The following is a 12,882-nucleotide window of genomic DNA, read 5'->3' as shown; positions in this document are numbered from 1 at the left end:
TCTATTCTATATTCATATGTGAATATATAATTAAATATATACGTGTGTTGTATATATGTGTGTGATAACTGCCAAATGCTATGGAGAGAGATAGAACAAGGTAAGGGGAAATCTGTGGGGTCAGGTTGCATTTTTAGTGTGGTTAAAGAAAGCTTTGCAGAGAAGGTGATGCTTGAATGTTTGTGTTTACCACAAAATTCTTTTATCACCTCATCCCAAATTCTGGATCTCATATCCTGTCAACAACCTCCAAATTTATTCATTTGAAAAAGACTTCTTGAGTGCCTACTAAGTGCAGGGCACTGAGAGAACATAGCAAAGAACATATGGAGGAGACTGCCCTTGCAGTAGTCCAGAACACTCTCCCATCAGATCTTTTCCCTTTTCTTTTTTTTTTTAATTTTATTTATTTTTGAGGGAGAGAGAACACGAGCAGGGGAGGGGCAGGGAGAGAGGGAAACACAGAATCCGAAGCAGGCTCCAGGCTCTGAGCTGTCAGCACAGAGCTCAATGCAGGGCTTGAACTAACAAACCACCAGATCATAACTTGAGCCGCACTTGGATGCTTGACTGACTGAGCCATCCGGGTGTCCCAGATATTTTCCTTCTTATTTATCTTTTGCCTCACTTCAGAGAGACCTCCCCTGATACCCCATGCAAAGTAGTTAAGGGACTGCCTCCCTGAGGAAGTGGCATGTGAAAAGTGAGGAAGCAGGCCATGTGTCACATGGGGGAAAGAAAGCATTCCTGACAGAGGGAACATTAGGTGCAAAGCCTTGAGGTTGGAGGTTCTTGTTTGAGGAAGAGCAGAAGGCTGTGTAGTCAGAGAGGGGTGAGGAAGGGAGAACACAGGGTGATGAGATCAGAGGCCATGTCAAGTAGGGTATTATAAGCCAGGCTGAGATGTTTGGTTTTTGTTCTAAGATTTGTGGGGAGCTGTAAAAGGACTTTAAGCAGAGGGGTCACATTATATAAATTACATTTTATTTTTTGTCTTTATCTTAAAGATTATTTATTGTTGAGGGAGAGAGAGAGACAGAGAGCAGAAGTGGGGGAGGGGCAGGGCAGAGAGAGAAGGGACAGAGGATCCCGAGGGGACTCTGTGCTAACAGCAGAGAGCCCTATGCGGGGCTCGAACTTACAAACCATGAGATCATGACCTGAGCCAAAGTCCAAAGTTTAACTGACTGAGCCACCCAGGCATACCTAAGCTATGTTTTACAATAAACAAGCTGGCTGCTGTGTGTGTGGGGAGAGAGAACTATGAAGGAAAAGACGGGAGCAGAAAAACCAGCAGAGAGACCACTGCAAGAGTCCAGGAAGTCGTGAGAGAGGATCAGACTGAGATGGTAAGGGGCACCCGGGTGGCTCAGTCAGCTAAGCGTCTGACTTCAGCTCAGGTCATGATCTCACAGTGAGTTTGAGCCCTGCGTTGTGCTCTGTGCTGACAGCTCAGAGCCTGGAGCCTGCTTCGGATTCTGTGTGTCTCTCGCTCTCTGCCCCTCCCCCACTTGTGTTTTCTCTCTCTCAAAACTAAACAAACTTTTAGGGGCGCCTGGGTGGCGCAGTCGGTTAAGCGTCCGACTTCAGCCAGGTCACAATCTCGCGGTCCGTGAGTTCGAGCCCCGCGTCGGGCTCTGGGCTGATGGCTCAGAGCCTGGAGCCTGTTTCCGATTCTGTGTCTCCCTCTCTCTCTGCCCCTCCCCCGTTCATGCTCTGTCTCTCTCTGTCTCAAAAATAAATAAAACGTTGAAAAAAAAATTAAAAAAAAAAAAAACGAAACAAACTTTTAAAAAGAGATGGTAAAAGTGGAAGTGGTGAGGAGGGATTTGATTTTGGATTGATTGTGAAGGGAAAGGCGCCAGGATTTGCCAAGAGATCAAATATAAACAAAGGACATGAAAAGTAGAAAGGAGTCCAGGCTAGACCCCCAGGTTATTAGCCTGAGGAGCTGGGAGGATGAATGGAGTTGTTATCAACTGACGTGGGAAATCAGGTGTGGGGCAAGATCGGGAGTTTGTTTCTGGATATGTTACATTTGAGATGCATGGTGGACATCCGAGTTGTGGTATGTGTTGGTTGAGTGAGAGAGTTGGGGACCAGATGCGAAATTCAGGGGTTGGAGGGAGGCCTGGGACAGTAGATACAGGTTTGTGGACCATCAGAGGTGACAGCTGAAGCCATGAGTGTGGCCGAGTTCTTCTCTGAAGAATTGACTGCCCTCAAACGGATCTGGATCAGTGGGAGTAATTGAGGCGGGATTTGCACTTTCCCAAGCAAGAGGGAAGAGCAATCATTCCAGTTGGAGGGAATAGATTGAGCAGACAGGGAGACAGAGAATCCCAGGCAGGCTCCACACAGGCAGCGCACAGCCTGACACAGGGCTTGAACTCCCAAACTGTGAGATCATGCATAACCTAAGCTGAAACCAAGAGTCGGATGCTTAACCAACTGAGCCACCCAGGCACCTCTAGCTTTTTTTGTTTTTGTTTTTTTGTTTTTTCTCTTTTTAAGTGAGAGTGATTTGAACAGTTGTGATGTGCGTATTTACTCATGCTTCCCAGCTCTGGTACATGCCAAGCCCTGTTCTAGGCACTAGGGACACAGCGGTGAGCAAGGCAAAAGTCTCTTCCTTCGTGGTGATTTCGTTCCAGTAAAGGAGACAAACAATATCGAAAAGGAGGAAAATCTAGAGGATGTTAGAAGCTGAGAAGTGTTATGGAGAAAAGTAATGCAAGGAGGGAGGCACAGGGAGTTTGGCGGGGGAGGGTTTGGAATTTTAAACAGGGTAGCCAGCACAGGCCTCATTAAGGAGGTGACATTTGAACTTTCAAATAGCATGTCTCTTGCAGTCTGGAACAGTTCTTCAGTCTTCCCTTGACCTTCATGACCTTGATGCTTTTGAAGATGACAAGCCAGGAATTTTGTTGCATGCCTCTCAGTTTGGTTTTGTCTGATGTTTCCTCATGGTTGGATTCCGGTTCTGCACTCAGGGAGGAAATATCCCAGAAGCGACCCAGACTCCTTACTTCATGCTATCATTTGGCTTGTAATTTTAATACTGATAATGGTTGCTTTGTTCCTTTTCCCTTTGGAATGAACTCACATGCATTTCGTGGAGAGATACTTTGAATCTATGTAAATATCCTGTTCCTCATCAAAGTGTAACCGACCTGACCCACCGACTGCTAGTGTCAATGCTAGTTTTAATTTAGCATGTATATATTTTCTAATTCCATCATTGCTGACAATTATTATCAGTTGACATTCTCCTGTAAAAATATTTCCCTTCTCTATTTATTTACTCTTTCACCCATTCATTTATATAGGCATTCATTCATGGTTTCTTAAACCTTTATCAAGTGCTTTTTCTGTGGTTCAGATTACTATGTTTGTTTACTTTGGGTCCATTAATGTAGAGAACTACATTTATAGCTTTTCTGATACAGACTCAATTTTTGAATTCCTGGGATAAATTCTATTTGATCAAAACAGGTTTGCTAAATGTACTAATGGATTCATTTAGCTAAGATTTTGTTAAGGATTTTGACATCTACAGATATAAGTGAAATGGGCTTGAAATGTTCATGTACTGTCTCATCTGTTTCTGGGGGATGCCTGGGTAGCTCAGTCAGTTAGGCGTCTGACTCTTGATTTCAGCTCAGGCCATGATCCCAACGGTTTGTGGGTCCGAGCCCCATGACGAGCTCAGAGCCTGAAGCCTGCTTGGGATTCTGTCTCTCTCTCTCTCTCTGCCCCTTCCCTGCTCATTCTTCTCTCTCAAAATAAATAAACTTACAAAAACAAAAACAAAAACAAAAAAAACCCATTTGGGCCCTTTTTTGGGTGGGGAGAGGAAAGCTTTTGACTACTGTTTTAATCCACTAATTTTTGCTCTACTAAATTGATCTGTTCATGGAATGGTTTTGGCATGTTATATTTTTCTAGGAATGTATTCATTTCATCTAGGTTTTCGGGTATATGTTCATTATTTTTAAAAGTTCTGTTACAACTATATTAAGTTCCCATCTTTAATTTTGTATTTGGTTTGTTTGCATTTTCTATCTTAATTCATCAGTCTTGCCAGAGGGTGTGTCTTTCCTCTGAATTTTTGTTTCAAAGATCCTGCCTTTAATTTTATGAATCTTGTTTTTCCCTATCTCCTCCATTTCTGCTCTTTATCATTTCCTTGCTTCTCATTCAGGTTTGTTCTGGTGGTCTTTTTCTAACTTTGGGTATAATTTACATATGAGGAAATGCTCAGATTTTAATTACACAGCTTGATTTTTTACCAAAGTATACACCTATGTGACCCATACCCCAGTCAAGATCTAGAACCTTTTTATTATTCCAGAAAGCTACCTTGCAACCCTTTCTAGTGGATACCCTCCCCACCTCCACCCTGCTCTATCACCAAAATGTGTTTTTTTAAGGATTTTTTAATGTTTATTTTTAAATTTTTATTAATGTTTATTTATTTTTGAGAGACAGAGACACAGACAGAGTGCGAGCAGGGGAGGGCAGAGAGAGAGAGGAAGACATAGAATCCAAAGCAGGCTCCAGGCTCTGAGTTGTCAGCAGAGCCCGATGTGGGGCTCGAACCCACAGACCTTGAGATCACGACTTGAGCTGAGGTCGGATGCTCACCTGACTGAGCCACCCAGGTGCCCCATAATGTTTATTTTTTTATTTTTGAGAGAGAGGGAGAGAGAGCGCGTGCACGTAAGCAGGGGAGAGGGCAGGACGGAGGATCTGAAGTGGGCTCCTCACTGACAGCAGTGAGCCCGGTGCGGGGCTCGAACTCATGAACCATGACATCGTGACCTGAGCCGAAGTCGGACACTTAACCGAGCCCCCCAGGCACCCCTTAAAGATTACAAAAAAAAATTTTTTTAATGTTTGTTTATTTATTTTTGGGAGAGACAGAGACAGAATGCGGGTGGGTTAGGAGCAGAGAGAGAGAGGGAGACACAGAATCTGAAGCAGGCTCCAGGCTCTGAGCTGTCAGCACAGAGCCCAATGCGGGGCTCAAACTCACGAGCTGTGAGATCATGACCTGAGCTGAAGTCAGATGCTCAACCCACCGAGCCACCCAGGCGCCCCTAAAGACTTTAAAGTAATCTCTACACCCAACATGGGGTTTGAACTTACAACCTTCAGATCAGAGTTGCATGCTCTACCAACTGAGCCAGCCAGGCACCCCACCAATATGTGTTTTGAATGAGAACTTCACATGAACAGAATCGTATATAGTGTCTTTGTGTGTCTTTTTTCATTCGTTTGTGAGATTCATTCATGTTGATATTTGTAACAGTACTTTGTTCCTTTTACTCCTGAGTTGTAGTCCATTGAACAGACCCTAATTTATCCATTCTCCTCTTGTTGGATGTTTGGGTTCCCAGTTTTTGCTGCGGTGAACACAGCTGTTCTCCATGTACATATAACAAGTCTTTTTATTGACACATTTGCATTATTTAGGGTAACTAAGAATGAAATTGCTGGGTCATAGGGTGTTATGTTTACCTTTATATGAAACAGCCCAACAGTTTTCCAGAGTGACTGTACCATTTACTACTGCCAACCATGTACAAGGCTTCCTTGTTGTGGGATTCCAGAGCCCTGGGGGGTGGGAAGAGGGAAGGGAACATGTAGGTGCCTCCAGACTAAAAGTCACCCATCCTGAGACAGGTGGCCTCTTTCTATTCCTATTTCCTGTCCCTCTCCCCTCCCCCACACCCTCTTCCCTCAGTCCCTGGGCAATACTCCCACCCCAAATCAGCAGCATTATCACCTCTAGGGGACCCCTTCTTTCTCACCTCACCTCCTACAGCTGGTGCAGGGAGATGTCACTACGCGGGCCAGTAAGTGGGGGGAGGGGCTTTGTGCCGACTGCTCTCCCCTTACCACCTCCCCTTCCACCTTCTGGTTTCACAGACAAGTATTTGGGGGAGGGGCCGTTCCTGGCCCAGTTTCTGGCGCAGCCCTCCAAGGCCGGGAGAGGGCAGCCCCAGCCTCATTTTCCACCGCACCAAGACCAGTGCTGAGAGTACGCACGCACGCGTACTTGGGAATCACAGAGTGCAGATCGGTCCCTGGTGACCAGAGGGGCAGGTGCTATGCTAACAGCCATGGAAAGCACAGGAATGAGCGTGAACCCAAGCAGTCCTGATGGGGCAGCTGTGGGACCAGGGACTGGCAGGCTGAGCTTCTCTATCTCCACCCCTCTGGGGCCATCCGTTCACTGAGGGCGCAGCGGCAACTGGTGCCAGAGTGCCCACTGTCGTCCAACTGGGAGATGCCCTTGGACAGTCAAATGCAGTTTAGGTTTAGCCCTGAGATTGCACAGCAGGTGCAGGGTTCCCAGTGCTGGCGGGTTTCCTGGTACATCGAGACTTACTAGACTTGACGACGGTGAGGGGGGCTGTGACCAGGATCCTGTGGGTTGGGGCACAGGCCAGAACTTCATGTTCAGTCCCCACACACCAGACACTGCGAGTGCCAGCAATGCCACCCACCTCAGCCCGAGGAGGCCCCTCGTCCATCTGCGTTTATGTCCCTGTGTCTGTATGGGTCACAAACCGTGCTGGCGCATGAGAAAGAGACGTGCAAGCTACGGACTTTTCAGCTTTTATTACAAAAAGAAGAGCATGATTCCAGCCCAGCTTTCCAACAAAAGTCACCAATTTAAAGTCTGACTTGGTCAGGGCCTCTCTGGCTGGGGAGTAGGCTAGCAGACAGGTGCAGGGCCCCACTCAGACCACCCACCACTCACCCTCCCCTGCCCTGGGCCGGACACCCGACATATGTAGAAGCAGCTCTCACAGCTGCTCACTGGGCCTCGTTGAAGCGGGTCACCATTGTCTTGTGCAGTGTCTCCTTGTAGGACTCGGTTGAGGTGACCCCGTAGGAGCTGCCTCGGGCCCCCAAGCCGGAACCCCGCACCCGTGTCTGGGCCTATGTGAGGGAGGTAGGCCGTCAGGTGAGCGGTGGGATGGGGGTGCAGCAGAGAATGCTGGAAGACGGGGATGGGGTCACAGAAGACTCACCTCAATGGGCGTCACGATGCCCTGCTTCTTCCGGCCCAGGCCACTACCTTCTTTCCAGCCCATGGCCTGGAGCATACGACTGCCAATGTTGTCGCTGCCCAGCCCGTCCCGTGTGGGCTGCTCAAAGTCCCTGCGGGGCCAGTGGTACAGTGTGAGTGACCAGCCTGCCAGCCCCGGGTCCGCACTTCGGCTCTGGGCACTTACACAGAAGCTGCAGACATGCCGCCGTACTTCCTCCGCTTGGGCTCCGGTGGCTCAGGGATGCCGTACTTCTCTCTGCGTTCGGCTGCACGGTCCCGGTACTTCATTTGCTGAAAACGTGTGTGCGCGTGCGTGTGCATGTGTGTGAGGACGGGGGAACCGGTGGCTACTCGCAGGAAACATTAGGGGCCCCATGGGAGCTGGATCTGGCTAACAGGTCTGAGGTCCCGTGGGCAGGACATCGTGGGTACGAGTAGCCAGCACAGGGGGAGTCGGGAAGAAGCCTCGCAGGGACAGGAGGTGAGACGGCTGATGGCAGCCAGGCAATATCCAGCTCAGGGACTTGAGCGCCAGCTGCCTGAGGGGACAGGCACTTGGCAAGGGACAGAGGGGATGGAGCCCAGGAGTGGGTCACACCTCACCTCCATGTCGTTCTTCTCCAGTGCTTCCAGCTCATTTTCCGACAGGTGAGCTCGTCGGTGAATCTCAAGGTTTTGCTGCAAGGGGACAGGCAGGAGGAGGTGTGAAGTGGCTGGGCAGGGCTGGGCAGGGCCGGGCCGGGCTGGGCCAAGCAGAGCCGAGGTTCCCTGCCAATCCTCCCTCAGCCACCTTGTGTAGCCCAGAGAGCTGCTGGTGGCGGATGAGCGCCTCCTTGCTGGGGAACTGGCGCCGGCAGAGCAGACAGGCCAGCTTCTGCCAGTCAGTGAGCTTCTCCTCCCGTTCCGGACCCCCGCGCTCCTGCTCCTCCTCGCTGTCACTCTCCCCGCTGTAGGCTGCCACGAGGCCCCGAGGTGGGCTCTGGAGAACATGAGCGTAGGGGTGGGAGGTCAGGCCTGGCCAGATCGCCCCCCCCCTCCACCCCTCTTCCTGCTCCGACCACTCACTGGGCGGTCATCGCTGGCCAGTTTCGGGAGGTCCATGCTGGTGTGCTGTCTTTCAGCTAGTGCTCCCTGGAGAAGATGGACACACAGATTCAGGGACTCCACAGAGGGACCGTTGAAATGACAAGACTTGGGACGGGGAGTGGGTAGTGGAGGGGTGGCCACAACACACCTTCTTCTCGAGGATGGCATAGCCAGCATCTGCGGTAGCTGATTCCCGCCTTTCATCGTCTCGCAGGGAGCTGATGGGCTGGAAGCTGTTTTTGAAGTTTTCTTTTTGCTTGTTGAGGCTGCGGGCCCAGCGTTCCATGTCCTTGGCAATCTAGGGGGAAGGGTGGGGGTGAGGCTCTCGGGGCCCCTCCGACTGCTGTAACCGCCAACTCCGTCCACTGCCCCTTCCCACCCCGCAGCCTCAAGCAAGAGGTGAGGAGACGGCCGTAACGGTCCCCCCTTGTCGTCATTCTATCACCGGTGGCCCCCATCAAGCCCTCTTGGGCCGTGTCACCCGTTCTCCTGACAGGCACTCACACGATTCCGCTCTCTGTGGGCTTTCATATCGTCTTACCATTCCACACTGCACAAAATGGCTTTCTCTGGGTAGGATTTTAACACACACCCGTGATACTCTGCCACACTCCACATTCTGCTCCCCCCATCCCAGGCACAACATGACTTTTAGCATTTACCAGGTAGTCAAGGGAACACTTAGTTCTTACTCAGCACTTGGTTCGGCACTGAGCGCTACACCCAGACTGTCACACTCTTCTTCCCCAGGCAGACGCTGACGTTCCCTCCAACTGCCCACGCCCACCAAACGCTGCTGTGGCCGCATTCCCACCTGCACCCTGAGGGGCCCATGAGAAGTTCTCTGCGACAGACAATCGGACACATACTCACGAGTGGGGTTCTGGGCCCAAAGGAGGTCTGCCTGCCCGTTCGTTTCCACAGGCAGGGTTAGCCTAGCTTCAGGCATGCAGGCAACCTGAGGGTTCCCACTGGGGGACAGGAAGGCTGACTGGACTCGCTTGGATGGATGGCACTGGCCACGCAGGGAGGTGGGTGGCCCTACCACATACTGAGGAGACTGCCCCGGCTTGAGGTCAGTCACGCATCAAAGAGCAGAACTGGGCCAGGAGCCTGGTCTCTCTTAAGCACAATCACTGCCACCACGCACACATCTGCCCTCCGCCCTTGGTAGTGGAAGGTTAAAGAGGATAGAAGCACGTTCTTCATCGGAAGACACCACACAGCCAGCCAGTGACTGCTGAACCCCCAGTGTTCACCTGTTGGGCTGTCTTGGTCTTGTGCTTCTCCTTCTTTTCTTTACCCTCTTTCGAGGGGGCCCCCGTCTCCTTATGCCCGTCGGCTGACTGTTCCAGCGCAGGGACGTAGGTCCGTCTCTCCCCGTCCCAGTACAGGTACTGCTGGCTCTGAGCGTTGTAATAATACTGGGGGAGGGGCAATGCAAAGGCATGAGGGAAGACCTTAAGGAGAACTACAGACCCCACCCACTCCCTGGGCCACCCTATCACCTGGGAGTTGGGGTCATAGTAGAGGCCAGTCTGGGGGTCATAGTAGTAGCCAGAGGTCTCGTCGTACTGGTAAGTAGACACGTCTGGAACAGCTGGGGGAGGGGAGGGGAGAAGGGGCGTCACGCTCTTCTGTGCTTTGCTAAGGAACTCCCCCCCCGCCCTCCCACCCACGGGCCGTGGCTACTCACGGTACTGGTTGTAGGACTCCTGGGCAGTGGGGCTGGTGGCTGGTGGCAGGGCAGAGCTGGGATGGGTAGGGCTCTGGAGCTCAGATTTGAGCACAGCGGGTGACATGATGGTGTATGACTGGTCACAGGGCCAGACAGGGGAACAGGGCTCAGTGTCTGCCAGTGCCCGCCCCCCCAGGAACCCTGCCTGTCCCCCAGCACCCCCTGGGCTCTCTCACCTGGCTGTTGGCAGCGGCGCCCTGGCTGCCGCTCGCCTCGGCTGATTGCTGGTAGATGCCAGGTGCGGCACCAGGCTGGGCACGGGAGAAAGCCTGCAGTGACACAGAGTCTGTCCCAGGCTCCAGGGAGGCCTCAGGACCTGTAAAGAGGACCAGGGAGGGAGGGGGGGAGAATAGCTGTTAGTGGTGGGGCCCAGGACCCCATGCCTGTTGACCCCCACCACGGGCTCAGGGAGAGATGCTGGGGCTCACCTGCTCCAGCTGGGTCCCCTTTGGTTCCAGTGATGCCGGGGCCCTTGGTGCCCTTGAGGTAGCCATGGGCATAGAGGGAGGACTCTGTGCCCTGGCTGCCGCCATAGCCCTCATCCTGTTGGTAGTAGCTGTAGTCGACCGGTGGCTCCTCGGGGGTGGCCCAGGCACCCTCCCCACCCTGGGAGGCCTGAGGGGCAGTGGGAGGGGCTCATTAGCAGAGGAAGGGGCGCAGGGGGAGGGGAACCTGCTAAGAAGCATCTGCCCACAGGTGAGGCTTGTGCCGGTCTGCCGACAGAAAGCATGCAGGCCTCAGACAAGTGAAGTGTGAGGGCCACCCGGGCACAGCAGGGCAGAACAGCGGCAAAAACAAGAAAGGAACGAAGACTTGTGCCAAAGTGCTCCCACGGCTGACACTGGTACGTGTGTGGCGTGGTTCGTGTGCTGGGTATCAGATCAAGGAAGACACCGTCCTCCCCTTCTTTACTCTCCTCTCCCAATTTTCTTTCAGCCACTTATAAACTCCGTTTCATTAAAGAAGTTGAAACAATTCAGGACGATAAAATAACCACCAAACAGAAGCGAAAAGCAGCTGTGATGGTGTTGAAGTTGAAAGCCTGGGAGGAGGTGACTGGGGAGGGAGCTGCAGCGAGGCGCCCAAAGCCCATGGCAACCACTGTGACAGGGTCTGGGGTCCACGGAAAGCCAAAACAGCAAGCCAGCCCTCCAGGCTGTGCAGAGAGGGCACGGGAGGGTCGAGGTGGCCCCGGTATGGGGATGCTGGGGCAGAGGGGAGTCTCTGAGTACCTGTGAGATGGCCCACTGGGCCGCAGCAATGGCAGTGCTGGCCACAGAGGCAGCATTGATGCGGCTGCCTTCATTGGAGGCCATGTCCCTGGAGAGGATGTCAGAGACTGGGAGTGAGACGCGAGGCCCCAGCCCAGGGGGCCAGCTAGGAAAGGACACAGGTGGAACCCTACCTCTTAGAACCCTTGGCGAACTCAACGTTGATGGTCTTGCCGTCGATGGTGAGCGGTGGGTGCAGGGCCTGTAGGATCTGCAGTAGCTGGGCTGCTTCCTGGGGGGAGGAGGGGGTAGGTGGAGGCAGAAGGGTCAGGCCCGGGGAGGTCCCCGGCTCCACTGCCCCATTTCTAGGCTTGGAGCCGCGGCGGGGGGGGGGGCTGGGCTCGGGGTCCCTCCTCCCCGCCCCGGGGGCCGGGACCCTGGCCGCCCGGCCCCCCCCTGTGCCGCCCTCACCACGATGGTGGAGAGCTGGATGAAGGCGAAGCCACGATTCAATTGGGTCTGCTTGTCCTTGATGACGCGTACGTTGGAGGAGGACAGCACCGCATAGGGTGCCAGGGCCCCCAGGATGGAGTCCATGGTGCTGTGTGGGTTCAGGTTGCGCAAAATGATGGCTGTGGGAAGGGGCCCAGCATTAGGGGGCACGCCTGACACCCTGCTCCAGCCCTACCCTCTGGTGGCTCCCCACTGTCCCTCTTCTCTGGCTTCCATGTCTTTGCACCTGCTGCTTCCTCTCACCTCTTCCTCCTGGATGAACTCTGCTTGTCAGTCCAAGTCCCAGCTCAGTCACTCACCTGCTGAGAACCTTCTCAACACACCCCCAAAGTCGAGTCGGGCAACGCTCCTCTCCTGCTCTCCCTACATCACATGTGTGTTCCCCCACCAAGCAGAGAGACCCTGGGAGGGCTAAGTCCTGGTCACCACCATCTCTCTGCGCTTGGAGAGTCTAGCCCAGACAGACACCCTAGGGCAGGGAGAAAGGAAGGAACAACTGACTCACTGTCATTGGCGTTCTCTGAGCTTGGCTCCGAGCCCTGTGACAGGGCTTGGGAGGCCAGCACTCCCTGGGCCTGGTAGGGCTGAGGCAGGGGGAGCAGGCCCTGGCTTAGCTCCCGTCCACCCAGAGGCAGCGTCTGCTGATCCAGCCTTGCGCCCAGGGGCAGCTTCTGCTCCGCCTCTGTCAGGGATGGCACAAGACAGGCTGGTGACGAAGAAGGAGGCTCCAAGGCTGGCCACCCTCCTCCCAGGACACCGGCCCCTCCCTCTCCTCCCCTCTCCCACCAAAGTCCCAGGGAGGTGGGGAGGTAGGAGGGCCTCACCTGACTTGGGCACACCACATTTGAAGCACTTCTCGCGGCGTTTGAAGTTCTGGACGCCACACTGTGAGGCACAGGCCAGGCCGTCAGAGCAGGTGGGGCTCTCCACTGTACCCTCCAAACTTGGATCCAGAGACCACCCCTCCCTCCACCTCAGGGAACCCCACGATGCTCCAGGAAGGAAGGTCCCGGGGTCAGGGGTGGAAGGGGGCTCCAGCTGTCATTCTCAGTCTGTGGATCTTCCCTTCACACAGTCTCAAGTCTGTCCTCAGGGCCATCCCCTCAGCTCGGGAATCAATTCCCCCACCCGTTACAAGTGCCACCCCCTCCTCGTCCCTTTAGCAGGTTCCTCTTCCTAAAACTTGCTTCCCTGTTAGAGACCTTCAGTGTCTTCACCCCTAAAAGCCAGTGGCCGTTCTCGTCAGACTCCCATCCCTCGTTTATCTC

The 12,882-nt window shown here is 53.3% G+C and overlaps 1 protein-coding gene across 9 annotated transcripts in view; it reads right to left on the bottom strand.

Moving 5' to 3' along the window:
• Nucleotides 1-6,615: 6,615 nt before the first annotated feature.
• Nucleotides 6,616-12,882, bottom strand: part of RBM10 (RNA binding motif protein 10) — a 30,205-nt gene continuing 23,938 nt past the window's right edge. For 4 of the 9 annotated variants that reach the window (XM_045472889.1, XM_045472893.1, XM_045472897.1 and 1 more), the window contains 17 exons: nucleotides 12,439-12,499; nucleotides 12,120-12,296; nucleotides 11,573-11,733; nucleotides 11,296-11,393; nucleotides 11,123-11,210; nucleotides 10,319-10,505; nucleotides 10,067-10,206; nucleotides 9,849-9,966; nucleotides 9,661-9,752; nucleotides 9,412-9,576; nucleotides 8,301-8,450; nucleotides 8,132-8,197; nucleotides 7,857-8,045; nucleotides 7,670-7,744; nucleotides 7,251-7,357; nucleotides 7,047-7,176; nucleotides 6,616-6,954 (listed from right to left, as the gene is read on the bottom strand). In XM_045472889.1, coding sequence (XP_045328845.1) covers nucleotides 6,829-6,954; nucleotides 7,047-7,176; nucleotides 7,251-7,357; nucleotides 7,670-7,744; nucleotides 7,857-8,045; nucleotides 8,132-8,197; nucleotides 8,301-8,450; nucleotides 9,412-9,576; nucleotides 9,661-9,752; nucleotides 9,849-9,966; nucleotides 10,067-10,206; nucleotides 10,319-10,505; nucleotides 11,123-11,210; nucleotides 11,296-11,393; nucleotides 11,573-11,733; nucleotides 12,120-12,296; nucleotides 12,439-12,499 — 2,130 coding nt within the window. In that variant the 3' untranslated portion in view covers nucleotides 6,616-6,828. The remainder of the gene's footprint in view (nucleotides 6,955-7,046; nucleotides 7,177-7,250; nucleotides 7,358-7,669; nucleotides 7,745-7,856; nucleotides 8,046-8,131; nucleotides 8,198-8,300; nucleotides 8,451-9,411; nucleotides 9,577-9,660; nucleotides 9,753-9,848; nucleotides 9,967-10,066; nucleotides 10,207-10,318; nucleotides 10,506-11,122; nucleotides 11,211-11,295; nucleotides 11,394-11,572; nucleotides 11,734-12,119; nucleotides 12,297-12,438; nucleotides 12,500-12,882) is intronic. The other 5 variants (XM_045472890.1, XM_045472894.1, XM_045472892.1 and 2 more) reach the window with 3 other exon arrangements.

Source organism: Leopardus geoffroyi, chromosome X (assembly GCF_018350155.1).
Source record: "Leopardus geoffroyi isolate Oge1 chromosome X, O.geoffroyi_Oge1_pat1.0, whole genome shotgun sequence".
NCBI lineage: Eukaryota > Metazoa > Chordata > Mammalia > Carnivora > Felidae > Leopardus > Leopardus geoffroyi.
Note: the sequence above shows the minus strand (reverse complement) of the source record. Positions and strands in the feature narration are given on the sequence as shown.